The 21,002-nt window shown below is 35.3% G+C and overlaps 8 protein-coding genes across 9 annotated transcripts; 6 read left to right on the top strand and 2 right to left on the bottom strand.

The window, feature by feature from the left end:
- The first annotated feature begins 19 nt into the window (after positions 1-19).
- LOC141899888 (tetratricopeptide repeat protein 4-like) lies at positions 20-2,112 on the top strand. Its single transcript, XM_074786493.1, has 11 exons — positions 20-233; positions 322-430; positions 504-665; positions 746-823; positions 916-983; positions 1,059-1,115; positions 1,210-1,296; positions 1,374-1,576; positions 1,651-1,741; positions 1,820-1,902; positions 1,985-2,112. Exons 1-11 carry the CDS (start codon positions 126-128, stop codon positions 2,079-2,081), a joined length of 1,143 nt encoding a protein of 380 aa, XP_074642594.1. The 5' UTR covers positions 20-125; the 3' UTR covers positions 2,082-2,112.
- A 23-nt stretch (positions 2,113-2,135) lies between these two features.
- On the bottom strand, positions 2,136-4,045 carry LOC141899889 (putative dimethyladenosine transferase). Its single transcript, XM_074786494.1, has 11 exons — positions 3,900-4,045; positions 3,739-3,812; positions 3,560-3,646; positions 3,425-3,486; positions 3,197-3,340; positions 2,988-3,111; positions 2,813-2,905; positions 2,675-2,739; positions 2,535-2,598; positions 2,356-2,462; positions 2,136-2,275 (listed from the first exon to the last, which is right to left on the bottom strand). Exons 1-11 carry the CDS (start codon positions 3,955-3,957, stop codon positions 2,233-2,235), a joined length of 921 nt encoding a protein of 306 aa, XP_074642595.1. The 5' UTR covers positions 3,958-4,045; the 3' UTR covers positions 2,136-2,232.
- Positions 4,046-4,063: 18 nt separating this feature from the next.
- LOC141899890 (U6 snRNA-associated Sm-like protein LSm1) lies at positions 4,064-5,267 on the top strand. The gene is made up of 4 exons (XM_074786495.1): positions 4,064-4,185; positions 4,347-4,415; positions 4,612-4,727; positions 4,814-5,267. The coding sequence occupies exons 1-4, from the start codon at positions 4,140-4,142 to the stop codon at positions 4,988-4,990; spliced, it is 408 nt and encodes a 135-aa protein (XP_074642596.1). The 5' UTR covers positions 4,064-4,139; the 3' UTR covers positions 4,991-5,267.
- A 550-nt stretch (positions 5,268-5,817) lies between these two features.
- Positions 5,818-11,256, top strand: LOC141899779 (serine/threonine-protein kinase NLK-like). 2 transcript variants are annotated; one of them, XM_074786300.1, is made up of 11 exons: positions 5,818-5,933; positions 6,073-6,130; positions 6,334-6,727; positions 6,808-6,937; positions 7,014-7,069; positions 7,167-7,359; positions 7,438-7,647; positions 7,738-7,926; positions 8,009-8,207; positions 8,285-8,393; positions 8,513-11,256. In XM_074786300.1, exons 3-10 carry the CDS (start codon positions 6,489-6,491, stop codon positions 8,380-8,382), a joined length of 1,314 nt encoding a protein of 437 aa, XP_074642401.1. In that variant the 5' UTR covers positions 5,818-5,933; positions 6,073-6,130; positions 6,334-6,488; the 3' UTR covers positions 8,383-8,393; positions 8,513-11,256. The 2 variants fall into 2 exon arrangements, with proteins under 2 accessions (XP_074642401.1, XP_074642400.1); XM_074786299.1 differs by having other exon boundaries at positions 8,285-8,378.
- Positions 11,257-12,401: 1,145 nt separating this feature from the next.
- Positions 12,402-13,964, top strand: LOC141900116 (polyprenal reductase-like). The gene is made up of 5 exons (XM_074786856.1): positions 12,402-12,681; positions 12,771-12,904; positions 13,028-13,222; positions 13,311-13,421; positions 13,572-13,964. Exons 1-5 carry the CDS (start codon positions 12,491-12,493, stop codon positions 13,829-13,831), a joined length of 891 nt encoding a protein of 296 aa, XP_074642957.1. The 5' UTR covers positions 12,402-12,490; the 3' UTR covers positions 13,832-13,964.
- A 176-nt stretch (positions 13,965-14,140) lies between these two features.
- Positions 14,141-16,595, top strand: LOC141898614 (aldo-keto reductase 1B-like). The gene is made up of 9 exons (XM_074784619.1): positions 14,141-14,324; positions 14,734-14,901; positions 15,229-15,345; positions 15,434-15,511; positions 15,602-15,718; positions 15,806-15,912; positions 15,985-16,066; positions 16,166-16,329; positions 16,411-16,595. The coding sequence occupies exons 1-9, from the start codon at positions 14,250-14,252 to the stop codon at positions 16,454-16,456; spliced, it is 954 nt and encodes a 317-aa protein (XP_074640720.1). The 5' UTR covers positions 14,141-14,249; the 3' UTR covers positions 16,457-16,595.
- A 19-nt stretch (positions 16,596-16,614) lies between these two features.
- LOC141898616 (spermatogenesis-associated protein 24-like) lies at positions 16,615-19,434 on the bottom strand. Its single transcript, XM_074784620.1, has 5 exons — positions 19,320-19,434; positions 17,997-18,062; positions 17,210-17,340; positions 17,060-17,130; positions 16,615-16,969 (listed from the first exon to the last, which is right to left on the bottom strand). The coding sequence occupies exons 1-5, from the start codon at positions 19,425-19,427 to the stop codon at positions 16,749-16,751; spliced, it is 597 nt and encodes a 198-aa protein (XP_074640721.1). The 5' UTR covers positions 19,428-19,434; the 3' UTR covers positions 16,615-16,748.
- A 154-nt stretch (positions 19,435-19,588) lies between these two features.
- On the top strand, positions 19,589-20,545 carry LOC141898617 (NTF2-related export protein 1-like). Its single transcript, XM_074784621.1, has 4 exons — positions 19,589-19,630; positions 19,878-19,964; positions 20,047-20,188; positions 20,269-20,545. Exons 1-4 carry the CDS (start codon positions 19,610-19,612, stop codon positions 20,436-20,438), a joined length of 420 nt encoding a protein of 139 aa, XP_074640722.1. The 5' UTR covers positions 19,589-19,609; the 3' UTR covers positions 20,439-20,545.
- Positions 20,546-21,002: the final 457 nt, after the last annotated feature.

Raw genomic sequence — 21,002 nt, forward strand, 5'->3', positions numbered from 1 at the left:
GTACAATGAAATTCAATTTCGAATCTTTATTGTCACTAACTTCCTGTGTCTAATTTAGATTGCACGCAATCAATCTCTTTCTCAATTTCTCACAGTAATATCGTCCACTAACTGGTTAGATTAAAATGGCGAAGAAAGACAATTGCGATAACATATTTGATTATTACTTTGAGGCGGGAGAAAGTACTGAAAAAATAACTCGCACTCCAGAAGAAACGGAGAAATGGCTTTCTGTAAGTGGCACGTTTCTGCATTTTGACGATCAGCCTCAGACCAATAACCATACGAAAGCAATTAGAACAATACATTTGTATTTTTCAGGAATTTGATAATCATCCCGCATTTGCTTCAGAAATTGATTTCTCAAAACCATTATCACCTGAGATGGAAGCCATGCAACAACTTATATATGATGAAAATGATCCAGAAGGTAAGGGCCGTTTAATTTCCTCTGCACATAGTTAAAAGGGCTTTTGTATGAATGAATGTTTTCAATATTTCAGCTTGTGCAGAAAATTACAAAGAGGATGGCAATGAAAACTTCAAAAAGAAAAAGTACAAAATTGCGGTTGAGAATTACAGTGCCGGAATCAAACTACGATGTCCAAACAAGGAACTTAATGCTACCCTATACAGTAATAGAGCAGCTGCACAATTCAGAATCAGTCAGTTTCATTTGAGATTTACCTGCTCTTTTTGTGATTTGATTGAAATCTAATCTTTGTTTCTTCTTTCTGTCTCAAAGAAAATTATGGATCTGCACTCAGAGACTGTCTCGCAGCAAGGAAATTCAAACCAGATCATATGAAGGCTATCATAAAAGGTATGGTTAATATTTTAATTGACACTCATTCAATCATTCAAAATTAACTGATCATTTCAATGTATAATGTATATTTCTGCTTGTTTATTGAGGTTCCCAGTGCTGTCTGGAACTATCGAGGCCAGAAGAAGTTATAATGTGGTGTGACGCAGGCCTTGTCGTATCCTTTCCTTATGAATTACATATCAAGATGGCACTTTCATAAGTTTTGATGTTAATCCTTAATTCTAGAGAGTATGATGATAAAAATGAAACTCTATTAGAATTGAGAATGAAAGCAGACAAATTATTGGTAAATACTTGCAAAATATGTGTTAATCATCAAATAAAATCCAATCCTGTGTTGTTTCTGTAGTATGAGTTTTACTTTTAAATTTTCAAATTAGAAAGAACAGCAAAGAAATAAACGTAGACTGGAGGCTGAACATAGGAAAAAAGTAAAATCAGAAAAAGAACTTCTCCAGATAATCAAGGTACGAGTATTTACATATTAATTAGGATATTGGAATAACAAGAAGTATTAATTCATTTGAGTGATTTCATGTTTAAGGAAAGAAATATTCACCTTGAAATGGAAAATGAACCAAAAGTTACCCATGAGATGTTTATGGAGAGTATAGTTCCTGAATGTCCAACTGGTGCAGCAAAAATGGTTCACTTAACCGATGATGGGTCTCTAGTGTGGCCTGTGCTATTTCTTTACCCTGAATTTGGGGAAACGGATTTCATCGCAGCATTTAAGGATAGTGATTGGTATGTAAGAAGCCTTCAATGTACCGATACATTGATTAATCTATCAAGCCTCTAAATGTTTTTCTGTTAGATAGTTTAAAGGATCATATCAATGTGATGTTTGGAGACAATGTTGAACCACCTTGTTGGGACACAGAAAGGAAATATCGACCAGATACAATAGATGTAAGTTACAAGATTATACAGACTAATTGTATTGGCTGTTAGAATGATACTTTATTCGAAATACATGTAATTCTTTAGATTTTTGTGGAGGTGAAAAGAAAAACCAAGTTGGTGCAAGTAAATCCTCGACAGACATTAGGAGAAATACTGTGCGATATAAAGTTAGTAATTATTGAAGACACAGCTAATTTGTGATTCAATTTCAAATCCTAAAAGATATTAACTTCCTGGTTTTTATTTCAGGATTGGGTATATTATATCTGCTGGAACGCCATCATTTCTTATTCTCTTGAAAGATTCACCTTATAGAGCTAAATTCTTGGAAAAATATAAGCTATAAAGTAATATAATCCGAGTTGGTGTCCTTCTATATATGAACTGCTTTGAACCTCCCAATCAAAATGAAGAAGATCTACATTGTACTAAGTGTTCATTGTCTTTAAATGTTTATTCAATTACTATGTACAATGTACAATTTTCTATGCCAGGTGCTACGTAAAATGAATTCCTTCTTCATTGAAACATTTCAACAATCTGAAAGAGGAAAACGTATTTTTCATTTCTTATATAAGGAACTAGCCGTTACAGGCATTAAATACAACAGTCAGTCATACCCTAAAAAGTCATCTATATCCATAACTCTTGCTCTTTTCTTATCAAATTCATTCTTCTCCAATATATCTGCAACTTTAGACTTCATATCAAAGTCAGCTGGTACTGACTGAATAAAGAAAAAAGGTAATAATAAGCAAATACCCTATCTAAAGAAAGACTGCCCAATGAAGAAACTTACAATATTGTGCAATGAGCAATGCATTCTATAGTTCTTCTCTAACATTTCTATCACATTTGCCTGCCTGAAATTAGCATCATAAATGTTAACATATTCTAATAAAGTGGATCAATGGAAATCATGGAATGCACAATACTTACTTAAAATTCGCATTTGTGGTTTTATTTTTTCTCGAAAAACATATCCGTACAAGACCATCCCATTCCTACCATAAATCATGAAGAGTAAGTTTTTCTGATAAAATAACCTCCATATATTCAAAATACATTTTAACTTACTGTGAAATTAATAGGTGGTGGAGGATTCCTAGGTTCTATTCTCACAACACTTGATTCTACTTTGGGAGGAGGTCGAAAATTATTTTTTCCAATCTAAAAGAAAATATTGTCAAATCCCACATTTCAATCATTAAGCATATAAGAAATTTTTTTAATAAATGTTTGTATAATTTACCTTCATAATGTGATCTACCCTTGACAATAATTGAGTATTGACAGAGAGTCTACAGTAGAGTTTATCACCGGGTTTTGCAACTAATCGTTGAGCAAATTCTCGTTGAAACATTAGTATCGCACACCTATATTATATAGAATTTAATGAAATAATTTGAATATCTGAGGCAATTAGTTGATAATTGATGATCGACCAGGAATAGAAGATACCTGAAGAATGGTCTGTGAAGAAGTAGTTTGAATACAAATGGCGAAGATATCTGGTAAGGTAAATTTGCGACACATACATCAAAGAATGGTAGATCAGCCTTGAGGACGTCACCAACCATCATGTGCAGCTTTGGTTGAAATGACCTGATGAATGGAATTTCCTTCTTGATCATGATAAACATGAAACAACAGCCAATTGAAATTTAACTCAGAAAAATCAACACTTACGTTCCCTGTACACGCTTTTGTAATTCAGCAACCAACCTCGGATCAATTTCACAAGCCACAACCTATAGTGTACATACATTACTCAATAACTTAATCAAAATACAGCACAAACGTCTTGCCTTAAAATTACAGTACCTTTTTCACTTTTTCCAACAGTTTGACTGTCATATTTCCAGTACCAGGACCAACCTCAAGCACAGTATCAGTGGGTCTTAATGCAGCCTGAAGAAAATGGGATAAAAAACCTATGGATGATATAATAGCCAAAAATAGCATAAATTGTTAATTAGAGAAAAAAAATGGAGGAAAATTACTTTTTCTACCATACTGGTAACTATGAGAGGATTCTTCAATATATGTTGTCCAAAATCCTTATTGAACGTGATGCCTGAAAAATAGTGAATGAAGTAAATTTAAATTTAATTGGATTTCATGTCGAACTAAAACTCGTTTTAATTAGCTAGAAATACAGAACCTTGTTTCTGTATGGCCTGGTGCTGTCTAGTTTTCTTTTCTGCTTTTACTTTAGGCATTTTGAATAATTTTCCAGTGAACAGATGAACAATAAAAGAGTGATTTAGTGATGGAAAATCTGAAAACTCGCTTTAAACTCAATTACTTCCGGGTCCACATTCTGAATGCTAAACCTCGGACACGGACTATCAAATATGGCTGCGCCCATTTATGAATCAAAGAAAATTAATTAATACCAAAAATGAACTATTTACCTGGAACTGCTAGCCTAATCCAAGAAATTGATAGTGGGTTTCATGGTTAACTTTACTTCTACGCTTGTTATATGGCTTTATCCCCGTTAATATCGTGAATCAAAGCAACGAATAATGAAAGTTGTCATGCTAATTATCGACGAGCACTGAGTGAATCGAATGTAGATTGTTAAGTTCCTAAATTTCTTTTATAGAAAAACAGATGGTTATCTTAAGAGATGGCAGAACATTGATTGGATACCTAAGATCAATAGATCAATTTGGTAAATATTGGTTTCTTTTTCATCAAAAAATTGGAAAATGTCCCAATAGCCCACAGGACAGGGGCTCGTCACGATAGCTCTGGCTAGGCATTTGTGGCTAGGGGGCCAAAATCAAAGATTTGACCCAGTATCCTAGGTACCACATATGTGCAATAGCCTTACTACTAAATTAGTAAAACATTTTATATACTTGCAGCTAATCTAGTGCTTCACCGAACAATTGAGCGGATTCACGTAGGTGATAAATATGGGGACATTCCACGTGGAATATTTGTCGTGCGAGGAGAAAATGTAGTGCTATTAGGAGAAATAGTAAGTTGGTCCATGAGTGAAAACAATTATACTTTATTAGAATAATTTGGTTTTCCAAAACCTAATTAAATCTTTATTGGTGTTAGGATATTGAAAATGAGGATAAATTGCCACTAACTGAGGTAAGCATTGATGACATATTAGGACTTCAACAAGCAGAACAAGAATCTAAAAGATTAGATGAAGAACGCAAGAAAAGAGCAATGACAGAAAGAGGTTTAACATATCATCAAGATTTATTACAGGAGGATCTTCTCGCATGAGTATAGATGATATTGTTAAAATGATAAGATATTATGAATCTATTTTGTAGAATCAGTACAATATTGTAAAAAGAAACATGTGCTTGCTTGAGTTTTGATTGTCATTCTTTATTTTTGTTTGTTAAAATGTTGTTTTCTCATTTTTTGTACTGTCCTAGTTCAGGGTGACAGCTCTCGACTCTGCTTCAATCACTGCGCATTCTTGATTTATGGATATTATTATTGTGCACGAGATACTTGTGAAGTTCAGGGGAGTAAATAAATCGTAGTAAAGATCTATTGAAAAACACGCTTGTGTTCACTTCTTTTAAATTTTTTCGTATTTTTGGCTGGGCTCACTTGCCAGCGTCTGAATGGCTAATATGTTTTTATCTCACTTTCGTTGACCAAAGGGTCTAAAACGTGCGGGATACGGCCCCGTTTGCTGATCTATAGACCAATGGATTATGAAATTTTAATTAAGAAAATCGAGTGTTTCGAGGACCGCGTGATTTTAGATCTGGCTCGGTGACCACGCTGTACCGGTATCGGTCTGGTTCGACTCCCATTCCCTCCGCTATCGGGTTGGTGCGGCGGCCAGCGCGCGCGGTGCCTTTATAACAAGTTACAAACTAGCAACTGCTTCCATCAAAATATTCAAAATAGCTAATCTTTTACCGGGAATTTTATTCTAGATATTTTCTGGATGACTTAGCTTGGAATTCTAGTTGTAATTTAGAACCGGTAGATTCGCAACGCGCGCGGCGGGGCGTGTGCGGAGTCAGAACCAGCACTGGCACGCGAGGGAGTTCATTTCCGTGTTATTTTTCCATTGTCTCTGAATCGTTCTTTGTCAGCTGTCAGTGAGGAAGTGGTTGCTGTGGAAAGTATGTTTTTTTGACCTCCCAGACTCACTCATTGCCTGTTATACGTATGGCATTTGTATTTAGATTGATTTGTGAAGGTATGTCGATATAATTAATTGATGGTTATTGTCTACAGAGGCCACAGACAGGCGGAGCAGCGATCTGTTGTTTAGTTTTGATGATTCAGCCATCTTCCACCACCACTGTCTCTTCTCATTTCATTCTCTTTTGAAATAGATCATTGAAGATGTATTGAATTACAAGATCATCATATCCAAGGAATGATTGTATGCAGGTATGTACTACATGGCTAACCAGGTCACAAATTGCTAAAATCGTCACAAATACTGGAAATATAGTATGCAATTAAACAATCATTTTGTACTCGAGCGAGGGGGAGGCCTTACAACAAATACCACAGGTACTCATCAGACCCCAGCTATATGAGTCTTATCTTATCCATTTTTTTTTCATTAATAGAGCATCATCTTCTTACAGATACCTTGCTGCAGTGGATTTCAAGCGAGTTTGGATCCAGTAAACTGTAGATGTTAATAGAGCTCATTTAGGTAGTTTGGAGAGCTGCAGCAGTGTGTGTGTGTGCCGACTGATTGTACATGATTAATCCTGAAAGCTGTTGATTAATCGTATTTATGCCTGGGCCTGTAGGTGTAGTGATGGTCGGAGAGAAGGCTGTAGATAGGCATACCACCCGACAACATCCGATGAGTCTTGCATTTCACAGCTCTTTTGCCTCTCAACATGCTATACTGGCAACTGCGACATTACCCTCATATAATCCATGCCAGACAGCAACTCGATCAGCAATCATTGGCAGGGACAGTCAACAACCTGATAGACCTATTGGATATGGCGCTTTTGGTGTTGTCTGGTATGTGATTCGAGCTAATTGATAATTCCCATATTGTGCATATTAACGTGTCTTTAATCTATGGTCGTCTATTATTACAGGTCAGTGACTGATCCGCGGGATGGTAGAAGAGTGGCTTTGAAGAAGATGCCAAATGTCTTCCAGAATCTGATATCTTGTAAACGAGTTTACCGAGAATTAAAGATGCTCTGTCACTTCAAACATGATAATGTATGTGAATTACCGGTATATTTTTGTCAGAACAATTATTAAGAGCTGCATCTGTGATACGATATTTATATTACAGGTACTGCATGCTGTTGATGTCCTACAGCCTCCGCATATTGATTTTTTTCAAGAAATGTATCCTTTGAAATATTGTTATATCATAATTCATATGTATTCTAACAAAGGCTGCAGTAGATTTATTCAGTAATTCATCCTTAACTCTGTCAATCAGTTATGTTGTGACTGAGCTCATGCAAAGCGACCTGCACAAGATCATAGTGTCACCACAACCACTGACTGCTGATCATGTAAAAGTGTTTTTGTATCAGATTTTGCGCGGACTGAAGTATCTTCATTCAGCACGTGTTATACATAGAGATATAAAGCCAGGAAATCTACTCGTCAATAGTAACTGTGTGCTGAAGGTAAGCGTCATTTCTAACTGCTGATATTCACTATCAGTCACTCAAAGTTAACCAACATGATGATCTGTTATTTGTCAGATTTGTGACTTTGGTTTGGCTCGTATTGAGGAACCGGATGCAAGTGTGTGTATGACTCAGGAGGTGGTTACGCAGTATTACCGCGCACCAGAGATTCTTATGGGAGCCAAACATTACACATCTGCTATAGATATTTGGTCAGTTGGATGCATATTTGCTGAACTTCTCGGAAGGCGAATCTTGTTTCAGGCCCAGAGTCCTATACAACAGGTAACTATAAAAGACGTTCTATTATGTTATTAAATAAGTTGTTAAGTTATGTATATATTGAGAGACGATAATTGTTATTTGATGTTTCAGTTGGGTCTGATAACCGATTTGTTGGGTTCACCAGTTGCGTCTGATATGAAGACTGCGTGTCCCGGTGCTAAAGCTCATATACAACAGCAGCCTCCTAAACCACCAGCACTAGCTGCGCTTTATACCCTATCGAATCAAGCAACTCACGAAGCTGTACATCTTTTGTGTAGGATGTTAGTTTTTGATCCGGTAAGATCTGGCAATTATTTGCAGTGTATTGGATAGCATTCGAAGATGGACAGATTGTTTTGTATTTTCTCCTCCATTTCAGGTTAAACGTGTGAATGCATTAGATGCGTTGGCTCATCCTTACCTAGATGAGGGTCGATTACGTTATCATTCATGTATGTGTAAATGCTGCTTCAATACAACTGCTGGCAGACAGTATGTCAGTGATTTTGAATCCATTTCTACTCAGCCATTCACCTATGCTTTTGAAAGTGAACTAACTTCAATTACTAAAGTAAAAGGTAATTCAAACGAATATCAATAACTGTTGACGAGCTTAATATTAGATTCTCTTCGTTATTTGTTTGTACTTTTGTAGATAAGTTATACAAGTTCATCCTTGAACAGCAGCAAAACAATCGTGTGCCACTTTGTATAAATCCTCATTCAACTGCCTTTAAGAGTTTTGCAAGGTGAGCGCAAAAATGGTAGGACATAAGCTTTTTAGTTTGCATGAAAAACCTGTATTTTACCAGTTCTAATAATTGTGTTTCACTGGCTGAACTTTCTTCTTTATTTTCATTATGTATTATTTGCTATTTTACAGATCTGCTGTTGCGCAGCCATCTGAACTTCCACCTTCGCCTCATATATGGGACTAGATTTGCTATGTGAAAGCAACCTAAATTTTCATGCATCTCAGTGTCTGAATATGCATTATATCCTACTTAGCTCTCATGTGTCACAAACAGATCACTATCGTTTAAATCATACTTAAGTGTTATATATGGAACAAATCAAATAATTGTTATTTCTGTTGTGAAAAGACGTGATTATCATTAATTTGTAATTATACCTACAAAAATGTTTCATGAATGATTCCATGCCAGTCTTCAAATTCACAGAGTGCGAAAAGTTGACATTGTTAGTACTGAAGTGTATGCCCTGTTGTTTCATTGGTTTTCATTACTCAGAAGAAACATTACTTTGTTATTCTTGTCTATGATATTCAAGGCTGTTTTAACTGCGTCATTCATGGGGTTTTCATTTACAGCAAAATGATTGTTGAATTATTGATAATGTTCGGTGTCTGAAGATTTGAAAGTCATCTGTGCTACATAATAGTTTTTTGGGGCCCAGCAATCTTGGAATGTCTTAAGTAGCCTAGTATACCTATTGAGAAGGTAGTTCGTCCAGATGGTGATCTAATATGACAATATGGAGTATGTATGATCAATATTTCTGGTTACAGCCAAAACGTTACGATCTCTACTAGAAGTGAAATGTGGTATGTGCATGAAGTAACTAATTGTGGCTGTTCACACTATGATTTATGCTATTAAACTTCAATACTTGATTAAAGGTACACTACAGGGTCCGATCTAATCACTTGTCCACAAGGGACAAGTATATTCTCATCAGGGCAATTAGGTTATTATTATCACTTGCCTTAGGGCTAGTGCAATTTTATATCACAAAGCTTTTTTCCCACTCGATACATTGGATGATAGTGCCACCAATCGAACTGCCTGTGTAGGGCAAGTAGCTTTTGGAGGGGGCAAGCGAAATTGCAGATATGCTTGCCCCCCGGGCAAGTGGCTTTCATCCCTTAGATCGGACCCTGCACTACCTGCTAAACAAGCACAGTACATCCAAAGAAGTTATGTATGCCATACGCATAATTATTAGTGCTGTCAATTATGACATGATGAACTGTAAAATTATCAAGATAAAGGTGCATACTGAAATGTACGTGTGTCGAAAGTGTCATGAAAATATTTTTCTATGAAAAAAAAATCAGTGAATATTTATCAACTTGATGTGTGTTTTTATAACTAATGTAAAAAGATGTAAATAGCGACACTTTGTGTATGTATATATTCATTTAATTTATTGTAATAAGTGTTAATACAGTATTACGAATAATGGGATATTATGAATAGGTATGTGTGAATGTATGTACTGTAATATTGTTTTGTTATAGTAGCTTGCTCCCTTGGGTCTCATTTTATTTATTTGTATCTTATGCTATTTAGCCATTTTAAATTCTCGGTGTATTTACCCAATTTATTGGTTGTGGTTATCAATACGTCGTAGGATAGTGTTATTTTGAGATGAGTACACCATCTCATGTATGATTACGTTTCAATCCATTAGTGTAATCGGTTTCCTTTTCAAATGAAATATCTCCCATGTCTCGGCCATCTAATGATTTGTCCTCCTTAACGAAAATCAAATATATATATATTTTACATATATTGTTTAAGATTCTGCAATCATATGGCTTCAAGCATGGACTCTAAAATTCGTTTTAGACTCCATGCTTCAACAAATTTAGCATTAATTCATTCATTGAATGATTATTGAATTACCGATCAATGCTCTAATCCTAGATAGTAACATGTGCTTATATGATGCACGTGTCATCTATAATAATGTAGTCATCCAGTAACAGTTCAATTCATGATACAGAATCTACAGGTCGGAGCAGTCTTCATTTATTAATGAATGCGTCATTGTTTGTTAGTTTACTCATTGTGCTTGTTGTATGTGTATGTTTTCTACTTTTTTACTCATATAAAACTGACTCAGGACATCTGCATCTCGGTAGCAGGTGAATCTGGCATCAATTCTGGTGAAGCCAGTTGTTCCTTCTGCTTCTGTCATTCTTCGTGTGAATAAATGTTGTGAATAAACCCATCCAGGACTGGATCCTGGTAGAAATAATTTCTGAAAACTTGTTTCTCATGATATATAATAAATAGTAAAGCTACCTCAGTAAACAAGAATGTAATCCACAGTTTAGGGATAATGAAAGATCAAGCAATGACATACGGTACCTGTTTCTGTTTTATTTTGGTCTTGCAGTCAAACATGTTATTTGGAATCAAGTCTTGTAAAATTTATATTATTACATGTCATATAAACTGATGCAATGAATTTATCGTCAGTAAGTAAGTACAAATCACTGCGTAGTTAGTTTGAACACATTCTCATTATGTAAGGTAACATGTTGTATGAATATGGTTGTGTATTGTCTTCCACATACTTCATTTTTATTTCCACAGCTGTAACAGAAGGGCCTATAGAAGGGTTCGATTGAAATAGGTTCCTCAAAAATTTCTATCCTGCACATTGGTTATTACATGTAATCGATCAATGTGATAATCAAATTTCATAAAATCCTTTGAAAATGTTATTGAGTTTTAAGTGATGCACAGAATGTCTTCATTGTTGTATTTTTAGTTATTTTAATTATTGTGATAATGCGACAGAATTCTTAAGTACGGTACTTAAAAATTAACCATCCAATTTGAATTGTGTTGGACTTGTACTATATATATATATATATATATATATATATATATATATATATATATATATATATATATATACAATCCAAAAAATGATGTTTAACTGTGTCTTCCAATTGTCAAAAAACCTCTAGAAAATGAAAAATGGCTGAATTTCAAAATATCAAATCAGTACAGTTAAAATGATTTGAGGGACCAACAGAGCATTTCATGGTGTTATGGTATGTTTGATGAATTGTTATCGCTGAAAATGCTTGGACTTTAAAAGCTTAATCTTGAGAGAATCTTGTCCAGTTTTCACAATCCATGTGTAATTTTTGTGAAATGAATTTATTCGTAGCTTTACTTGTAACAAACTAAAAATGCATTTACTGGATCTCGAATACATAGACCACAATTATGTAGTATATAGGGTACTCTGCTAAACATTATCAATGATAGTGTTCGAAACGCTTTTTCAATTTCTTGAATGTTCAAAAAGATATACCTGTAAATTAAACATTAATTGACTTGCAATGCAATGTTTACTGAAAACCTAAAAGCTGTATTAATTTTACATTATACGCTTGTATTTAATGCCTCCAAATACTTTCAATATCCTCCTGTATGCAATATAACAAATGCATGATGTGGAGCCCTTGAGTATACGTGTTCCATGTCGGGGACCAAGCTGGCTCAAACCTTTCCTTGATATTAGATTCAAAATAAGGTAGTTTAATAATCAACATACATGTATAGAAACGATTTCTATTTTAGCTTAATTTTGTTTTTAATATGATTTGATTTTTAGTGTGAATTTATTTCTGTAGAGAAATTTGTGAAGTTGGTGAGAAGAGGGGTGATGAAAATAAAATGATAGCTAGTCAATGTTTACTGATATATGTTTTGTTATTCATCAAGTCGTCTCGTCTCATTTGAATCATTGGATCCTCTCGTATGCTTCTGACACTGATGGCATAAAACTGCGTGGAATAAGAGAGCCGCCCGTCCGCCTTGGTTTTTAATAAATAGACCATTGGGACTCTGAACACAAAAGGAAAGATTTGTAGGGCGCTAGACTGGTTACCGGAATACAACAGCGGCAACCAGTCTAATTCTGCGCCATCTCCGCGTAACATTCGCGCTAAAAGAGACCGCAAACCAGTCTAATCCCCGCGGTACTTCACTCCCAAGGTCGCCGAGCTTGAGATATTTTTATTTTTTTAGATTTATGGTTTTTTTTGGAAAACAGGACCTGTTGCTTTTGAGAGTGAAATGACAACCACGCCAAGATGAATTTTATCAGCATATTATTCAGTGTTTTTAGCATTGGCATTGGACTCGGTGGATTGTTTCAGATCGTGCAGCCTAGAACTCCTCAGATCTTTCAAGACTTGTTTTTGTATGGGAAAATCAAGGACAAGGCCAAGGGACGAAATGGAAACCGAGAAACATTTATCAAAATAATAGAAGTTCCCAAAAGGTTGGGCTTCGATTTAATAATAGTTTCATTTCTAATTACCCAGTAATAATAAACTTGATAATGAGTCTGATTTAAATTTTGATTTTCAGATGGTTTTTACACATGTATATAGCTGGTGTTGTTGTTAATGGAGTCCTTTTATCGGCATTGATTTCAACGTTTGTTGGTTACCCAATATTTGACTGGCTTCAGATCCTACCTCGGAAAAGAATTATCAGTTTAGGTAAGGCCTCTTTGATTGTGTACAGAAACAATGGATAGAAAATATCTAACAAATTATGAAATATCTCATGTTTATTCATTTTACCAGTAATAATAAAGTTCTTAATTTTCTTCATCATTTCAGATTATACAACTGCACTTTTAATGCTGATTTGTATATTTATTCAAGTATCAAGAAGAACAATTGAATGTCTATTTCTACATGTCTTTTCAAAATCTGGAACGATGAATGTCATCCACTATTTGTTGGGAATTACATTGTATACCTTGCTTGGAGTTTCAGTTCTGGTTGAAACTCCTGTACCTAAAGCTTTTCCTGGTATAAACCTAATGCAAATACTCTTTCCGTCAAACTCTTTTTAATTCCATTCGAAAGGCTTTATAGTGGACATCTTCTTTATCTGCAGAGTTCAGAATCAACATTTATCACGTAGTTGGAGTGTCCATGTTCCTGTGGTCTTCCTGGCAGCACTACAGTGCTCACAGCATTCTTGCCAGTCTTCGTATAAATCCAAAAGGTATTCTATTTTATTCAACAGTATTGCACAATAAATTCCTAATAGATATAAAACTGGTATATTTTGTCCTATTTGTATACTGCCCCTACATTTCTCCTTCATTCAAGTAACTAAAATAACATTTCAATTTATACATTTCTTGATTTGCAGGCAAAATTTTAACTGAAAAACATTTGATGCCTAGAGGAGGTTGGTTTGACAGAGTTTCATGTCCACACTATCTAATGGAGATTTTGACATATATCAGTTTTGGTGTAATCCAGTCATTTGCTAACCACACTTTCTGTTCTATTATTTTATTCGTCGTAGTAAATCAAGTTGTTGCTTCTTATATCACACATATGTGGTATCTGAAAACATTCCCTGGTTATCCTAAACAACGGAAAGCTGTATTTCCTTTAATATTGTAATCAATGATGTATTAATATATTTACGTACGGTAATTCAAATGTCATCATAACTGATATAAACATTTCCTAGACTGATAATGGAAGTTGTATTTTCCTGCAAATGAATTTATACATTTACAATGAATAACGAATTGAATAAATATTTTGTGGAAATAAAATAAAATTGGATCATTTATCTATTCATTCTCTTTCTGGATTTATTCATGTTCATTGAGAAAATATATTTCATGCAATGCGCACCAGTTTTAGATTAATCGGGACTCGAACCATACAATCTCTTCTATAAGTTTAAACTAGGTTAGACAAATGAAAGTCCAAGGTCGACGAGCCAACTTTGACAGACGCTCCACTCTCCGCTCTCTCCACATCCAAGCGGTTTGTTTTGACAGTGGCCGGCTGGTTCGTGAAAGTATTAAAAATGAGTATTGCAGTGAAATCTGTGACCATTGCTAATGGTGTCAATATGCCTGTCCTCGGGCTCGGTACTTGGAAGGTGAGTCATCCGAATTATTATTCAGCCGATACTAAATTTCGGCCCTCCCTCTCAAGGAGTTGATATTTTGCCGATGCGGCATTATTTGTGTAAACGCAATTTTGCCAATTGCTACATATAATCAGATAAACTAATAGAAATAACAATTAAATCATTTCATTAGGTTTAGGTTTCGGGTTTCGATGGTATCCAGGGGGTATCTGATCCGTTTTCATTTGAACTTAACCTGTCATGTTTAGTTTTAAAGGGTGGTGGGAGTGAACCACCTCCCTGGTTTCACGATGAAATATTTTCACATTGGTATAAGCCCATCCTAAAAAGCTTACCACATTCGATAACTAACTAATTTGAACAATGTCTATTGTCCACCACATCAGTCATAAAATGGAACAATTTTCTAATCATGCAGTCAAATGCTGGAGAATGTGAACAAGCAGTAAAGGATGCAATAGATTGTGGATATCGTCATATAGATACAGCAGTTGCTTATCTGAATGAAAAGGAAGTTGGATGTGCAATATCGGCTAAGATCAAAGATGGCACTGTTAAAAGAGAAGATCTTTTTATCACGACCAAGGTAGTTTAATTAAGTTCAATCATAAAAATACAATACTATTGAATAGAATGGACTTTGCTATTGAACTTATTAAAAACAGGTTATCAGATCGAGTGAGATCTGAACTATGGCTTCTTGCAACATACCACTTGACATTATGATGACATATGTTACAAGTATATTATAATGACATATGTTGCCTTGAACTAACTGCAAATTATTGACTTATGCCTATTTGATTCCCATTCATGCAGGCATTATCCTGTCAAAGAAAATGATGTTCACTAGCCAAATTCAGCATCTTACAGTTTTAACAATCTATACATGTGTTGATGATTAATTTTTAAGCTATGGAATACATTTCACCGCAAAGATTTGGTGATTCCCTCTATAAAAGAATCATTGAAAGACTTACAACTTGAATATCTGGATCTTTTTTTGATACATTGGCCTATGGCATATAAAGTAAGTTGTTAATGACTTAGTTTTGAGTCTATTATTCAACAACCTGTTCTGATTTCTACAGTATTCATGAACATATCTTTTTTCTAAGGAAGGAGAAGAATTATTTCCGAAAGACAAAGATGGTAATTTCATATTTTCAGATTCACCATTTATTGATACATGGAAGGTAAGAAAATGAGCTTGGATTTGAAGAAACCGAGCGATAATATGTGTATTGAAAATGTATTGTTTAGAAAACCAACCATTGCATTTTAAGGAAATGGAGAAAGCTGTCAATCAGGGTTTGGTTAAGGCGATTGGATTGTCGAATTTTAATAGTAAACAGGTGCAAATGATCATTGATGAGGGAACTATAAAACCAGCTAACATCCAGGTAATAGAATTCACATTGAATTTATCATGATGAAAAGTGATACATTATCCTTAAGATTGCTTTTAAAAAGATATTGTCTTATCTTAGGTGGAATGTCATCCGTACTTTAACAATTCAAAACTGTTGAATTTCTGCAGAGAAAGAAATATTTCATTTACTGCTTACAGTCCTTTTGGTGCCCCTCAAAGAGGCTGGTAAGTATAGAGTTACAGTGAATCCTTCTGAACAAAAATCCTCATTAGTCACTAATTTCTTGCCATTTCTAGGCAAAAGGATGATGAACCATTGGTAATTGCTGATGAAAGATTGAAACCAATAGCTGAAAAACATGGGAAAACTCCAGCTCAGGTATGAAATACCCCGGTAGATACTAGAATCTAAAAAGCGATTTACTGCAAAAATGATTGTAAATGCAGATTCATACATGCAAATTTTGAATTCATTCAGGTTGTTCTACGTTACATTATTCAAAGGGGAGCAATTGTGATTCCTAAAAGTGTAACACGTAGCCGCATTGAACAAAATATTAATGTATTTGACTTTGAATTGTCTGAAGACGAGATGAAAGTGATCGGATCTTTTGAGCAGAAGAGAAGAATTGCCTTAAATTGGTAAGATTGAATGACTGTTAGTTCGACTTTGTAATATCTCATGCTGTTTGTGTAAAAAAAAACTTCTGTACTATTCTATAGGGGACCAGACAAGCATAGAGACTTTCCATTCCATGAAGAATTTTAAATGCAGCCATGAGATTTTTGGTGACAACAGGTGGTGGTTAATAAACTTGTCAGTAATAATATATCAATAAGTGTGCTCAATATTGTGTATGATTTTCAATGCAAATAAAACCTCATTGCAATAAATTAAGGCTTCCACATTAAGTGTTCAACATCGTGACTGATTTTAAGATATTTATTTAAGAATCGAAAGAACTACCAGCGTTCTTTTTTTACGCTTACACTTTACATGCAGGAAAATTTCAACAACCTGACCAGCAAAATTGTTGACGCTATATAAACATCGTTGATGATTAGTTCTCGGATTTAGCATTATGTTTACGTTTCTTCTTCTTTTGACCATCTTTCTCGAGCATTTTAGCAATATATAAATCCTGTTGTTTTGTCACGGTTATATCACTGATCTTTTTATCATATTCCTGTCTTTGCCGTGCTAGTTTACTATTTAACTCTTTGATCTGGTTTTGTCGTGAATTCAACGCATCTTCTTTTTTCTCGACCTTCTTCTCTATCTCTATAAATGCATTCAAATGAAATTCATTTGAAGAGTTTGGCATATACCTACATCTTCCTAAACTCATTACACCCAGTTACCCAGTCTTACCCGACACTTTAAGTTGTAAAGCAACCTTTTTGCTGGACTCTTTCAATGCTTGGTTTTTCAGTTCACCAAAGCTATGGACAAACAGAAGTTTTAGGATTAACTTGAAATTTGTACAATACATGAAAATGTAATCATTGATATAATACTTACGCCTGGTCATACTGTTGTTTTTCTCTTTCAATTTGCTTTTTTAGAATTTCAATTTCACCCTGAGCAAAAGCTAATTTGTCTTCGACCTCAATTAATATTGTCCTAGTCTTTGCATGTTCATAACGCTCTTGCTAGGTCGAAAAAAAAGAAAGATTTGCATCAAGTATCAGTGAAATGTACCATTATCAGTATAAGGTCATTGATACCGGATCGATCTATACTACTAGTACAGTTAACTCCCAATTATAGGCCACTTCCGGGACCTCCACAATTTTGGCAGATAATCAAGGCTGGTGGATAGTGAATTTAAGAAATGTCCATTTTCTTCGCAATTAACTTGAAACGTATTTATTTCACTATTGAGCAGTTTCCTATAAACGTGTTAACTGTTTTATTGAACTCTTCCTTTTATAAGAATTAGTGAGAAATTCGTTCTATCATTTAAGATATTCTTCAGCTGCACTCAGACGACAACTTAATACTGGTAGTCCCTGTAATTAGTCTAACATACCGGTAGATGTTCATGGGGGTGGGGGGGGCATGATCTGGTGATTTACAAACAACAGTATCAGTGTAATACCGGGAGTTGACTGTACAATTATCAATTATGACAGGTCCTTCTGTGGATAGAGTAGTCAGTAACCAGGTAACCTATCTGTGGTTACTGGTTTAGTTTCACGATAGGATATTTTCACATTATAATATATATTAACAGCTCGATTATAAAAGCTTACCACCAACAATTTAGGTAACTAACTATGGATAGAGTAAAAGTCCAACAAGATACCTCGAGCTGTTTTAGTAAGCGATCATATTCTTCTTTACAAATTGAGCTGTTAGCTTGAAAAGACACCTGAAATTGTAAAAAAGGCCCTTTTTTGCCTTGGTGAATGCACAGGGGCTCGTTACGATAGCTGGGGGTCCAAAATCAAAGATTTGACCCAGTATCCTAGGTACCACCTAAAAAAAAAGAAAAGGGAGCTAACATTTTGACATACTAGAATTGACCTTCTCATTTCAATCGCTCATTACTTCGTAACCCATCGACCGATTCGCTCGAAATTGGTTTCGTTTCATTCCTAAGAGGTTACTTTTTCGTTTGAGACCTTCCGCGACAAAATCGGATAAGAGACACCCGAGAAATCACGACTCAAATCCGAAAAAACGAGTCAAAATAGCCAAAGCCGGAATTACTAGGACGTCTCGGAGTAGTCGATTCCCGACGAAAAACGATGAGTTGACGCGGTTCCCGGACGTTAATCTTCACATATCATACATCGCTGGAAAGCTTATGAACTGACCTTATTGAAAAATGCGTTTATTTGATAATCCGTTCCGAAACCGGCGACAAGCGAGGTGATAATACGCACCGAACCGATAAATACGCACTTTAAGCGTCACTGAACCGCCATTGAGGGTGTGACGTCACGGGCTCTGAGGACTGATAAATTCGCGATACGTGATTGGTCGACTGAATATGTCAATTATCTAGCGTTGCATGCTGGGATTTCTCATGACGTCACGCAGTTAATGGCGGCCGGAATACACTTGGAAATCGTATTTATCGCATCAATCTGGATTATCAGCTCGCCAGTCGCGGGTATCGGAACGGATTATCAAATAAACGCGTCTGTCAATAAGGTCAGTTCATAAGCTTTCCAGCGATGTATGATATGTGAAGATTAACGTCCGGGAACCGCGTCAAATCATCGTTTTTCGTCGGAAATTGAGCACTTCAAGCCGTCCTAGTAATTCCGGCTTTGGATATTTTGACCCGTTTTTTCGGATTTGAGTCGTGATTTCTCGGGCGTCTCCGGTCCGATTTCATCGGGGAAGGTCTCAAACGAAAAAGTCACCTCTTGGGAATGAAACGAATCTAATTTCGTGTAAATCGGTCGATCGGTTACGAAGTTATGAGGGGTTGAAATGAGAAGGTCAATTCTTGTATGTCAAAATGTTAGCTCCCTTTTCTTTTTTTTTAGGTGGTACCTAGGATACTGGGTCAAATCTTTGATTTTGGACCCCCAGCTATCGTAACGAGCCCCTGTGGGTGAATGATGGATGGTGAAAATAGAAGTGAAAAGTTATCAGGCTGAAAATATAACCCCACCATATCATTGAGACGATCATTGTGATTCATCTGTAGAAGTATGACATCTTTTAATTGTTCCTGTACGATTTTGTGAGGTGATAATTCTGTAGACGTATCAATTGACATCTTTAGATCAAGTTTGAAGCAAAATGGACATTCAGAATTCCCACAACATACCACACGGCCTTGACAAATCAAGGGTGGCTCCGATTATTGAATGGTCACCTAGCGGAATTTCTTTAAACTAAGGTGAATCTCAAGGTCGTTGACTCAAATAAATAAAATAAAATAAATTCGTACATAACAATATGAATAAAATGGCTAGTGAAGTAAGTGATCAATTTATAATATAGATATGATTTAAATCGAAGTATGGTAGAGATATACCGCACAAAAACACTGGGCCAAACTCGGTTTTTGTATCGTACACGTAACTGACATTCGGCTGATCACTTTTACTTTTTTTGTTCAACTAACTCGGATAACCGAAGTTGGCCCTGGCTGTAGTGTAGGTAGGCCCTACATGAGACATGTAATTATATTTTTATATTTGAATGATGATATTTTCTAATTCAGGATATCAAGGTTAAATGTGATCAAGCATGTCAAGCTGCTAATGATTTTTCAAAATTATACTACGAAACATTTGACAAACGGAGACACGTATGTATCGCTAATAAACAAATCTAATTCAAAAGCCTATAGCCTATGACAAAATGTAATATTTGTTATTTTTCTATTACAGGTATTATCACGTCTCTACATGGATACAGCTTCACTCACATGGAATGGTAATTCCGTGACTGGTATTTCAAATATTCTGACATTTTATGACACATTACCGAGTAGTGAACATACTGTCGAATCTTTGGATGCGCATCCAATAGGTACAAATCTTGACAATGCGTTAAAAATTGCAGTATTTTTTTCAACAACATTCATGTTTGTATATCTTCAACTTTTTCAGTGGAAGGAACTCAAGGGCAATCTACTATACTCGTGTGTGCATGCGGTTACGTCAAATACCAAGGAAATTGTGCAGGAACATTTACTCAAAACTTTTTGTTAGCTTCGATGCCTGGAGATGTGTGGAAAGTTGTTAGTGATTGTTACCGCAGTACAGAAGTGGATAATTGATAAACGCTTCTGAATATCAATGGACTATCATCAAATGAGGATGCATCACGGGACGTATTTTGTGAATTTTTTATAATGTTATACATTTGTATATATTAAAACAATGAAGTAGGATATTCATCTCTTTGGTTTTTTACTGTTACTGAAGTCTGGTCCATATTTGAGGTCTTTCCGTCGGCATCCTTGAAGCGCAATCCAGAAGTTAAGAAAAGAACTATGTAGCTTATTCAGTTTTATTGCATGAAACTCATTTTCTAACCACATAGCCATGCCTTGTCCAGGAATGGTTGTTTACTAGGAGTGCAGTATTTTGTCTTGCACAAAGACAAAATGCTTCTAGTAGACCGAGATCTTTTTCAATTAATGCGCAAGTAGCAACCATCATTTTAAATACTATTCAGTCCTTGCAGTTTGTAGTGAGATGACAAGATTTAAGAGAAAGATTGTTTCTCATTTCCATTCACTTCAATACTATTTCAAAATAGTTTACACGCTATTTACACAGAATATGTATTTCAAGATAATGTTTGCAGCAGCACAGTTTTTTTTAATCTTAAAAGAATA

This window comes from Tubulanus polymorphus, chromosome 2, assembly GCF_964204645.1.
Source record: "Tubulanus polymorphus chromosome 2, tnTubPoly1.2, whole genome shotgun sequence".
NCBI lineage: Eukaryota > Metazoa > Nemertea > Palaeonemertea > Tubulaniformes > Tubulanidae > Tubulanus > Tubulanus polymorphus.

Coding starts and splice junctions, on each gene's coding strand:
- LOC141899888 (XM_074786493.1), top strand. CDS start 126: ATGGCGAAGAAAGACAATTGCGATAACATATTTGATTATTACTTTGAG. Junction 984..1,058: donor GGTGTGACGCAGGCCTTGTC/GTATCCTTTCCT, acceptor AATTCTAGAGAG/TATGATGATAAAAATGAAAC. Junction 1,297..1,373: donor AACTTCTCCAGATAATCAAG/GTACGAGTATTT, acceptor TTCATGTTTAAG/GAAAGAAATATTCACCTTGA.
- LOC141899889 (XM_074786494.1), bottom strand. CDS start 3,957: ATGCCTAAAGTAAAAGCAGAAAAGAAAACTAGACAGCACCAGGCCATA. Junction 3,647..3,738: donor TTACCAGTATGGTAGAAAAA/GTAATTTTCCTC, acceptor CATTTTCTTCAG/GCTGCATTAAGACCCACTGA. Junction 2,599..2,674: donor ACCACAAATGCGAATTTTAA/GTAAGTATTGTG, acceptor TGCTAATTTCAG/GCAGGCAAATGTGATAGAAA.
- LOC141899890 (XM_074786495.1), top strand. CDS start 4,140: ATGAACTATTTACCTGGAACTGCTAGCCTAATCCAAGAAATTGATA. Junction 4,186..4,346: donor CCTAATCCAAGAAATTGATA/GTGGGTTTCATG, acceptor TTTCTTTTATAG/AAAAACAGATGGTTATCTTA. Junction 4,416..4,611: donor AAGATCAATAGATCAATTTG/GTAAATATTGGT, acceptor ATATACTTGCAG/CTAATCTAGTGCTTCACCGA.
- LOC141899779 (XM_074786299.1), top strand. CDS start 6,489: ATGCCTGGGCCTGTAGGTGTAGTGATGGTCGGAGAGAAGGCTGTAGAT. Junction 6,938..7,013: donor GTCACTTCAAACATGATAAT/GTATGTGAATTA, acceptor TTTATATTACAG/GTACTGCATGCTGTTGATGT. Junction 8,208..8,284: donor TTCAATTACTAAAGTAAAAG/GTAATTCAAACG, acceptor GTACTTTTGTAG/ATAAGTTATACAAGTTCATC.
- LOC141900116 (XM_074786856.1), top strand. CDS start 12,491: ATGAATTTTATCAGCATATTATTCAGTGTTTTTAGCATTGGCATTGGA. Junction 12,682..12,770: donor ATAATAGAAGTTCCCAAAAG/GTTGGGCTTCGA, acceptor TTTGATTTTCAG/ATGGTTTTTACACATGTATA. Junction 12,905..13,027: donor GAAAAGAATTATCAGTTTAG/GTAAGGCCTCTT, acceptor TCATCATTTCAG/ATTATACAACTGCACTTTTA.
- LOC141898614 (XM_074784619.1), top strand. CDS start 14,250: ATGAGTATTGCAGTGAAATCTGTGACCATTGCTAATGGTGTCAATATG. Junction 15,512..15,601: donor CATTTATTGATACATGGAAG/GTAAGAAAATGA, acceptor TTGCATTTTAAG/GAAATGGAGAAAGCTGTCAA. Junction 15,913..15,984: donor GGTGCCCCTCAAAGAGGCTG/GTAAGTATAGAG, acceptor TGCCATTTCTAG/GCAAAAGGATGATGAACCAT.
- LOC141898616 (XM_074784620.1), bottom strand. CDS start 19,427: ATGTCAATTGATACGTCTACAGAATTATCACCTCACAAAATCGTACAG. Junction 18,063..19,319: donor ATGATCGTCTCAATGATATG/GTGGGGTTATAT, acceptor TTACAATTTCAG/GTGTCTTTTCAAGCTAACAG. Junction 17,131..17,209: donor AAACAACAGTATGACCAGGC/GTAAGTATTATA, acceptor GTTTGTCCATAG/CTTTGGTGAACTGAAAAACC.
- LOC141898617 (XM_074784621.1), top strand. CDS start 19,610: ATGAATAAAATGGCTAGTGAA. Junction 19,965..20,046: donor CATTTGACAAACGGAGACAC/GTATGTATCGCT, acceptor TTTCTATTACAG/GTATTATCACGTCTCTACAT. Junction 20,189..20,268: donor TTTGGATGCGCATCCAATAG/GTACAAATCTTG, acceptor CAACTTTTTCAG/TGGAAGGAACTCAAGGGCAA.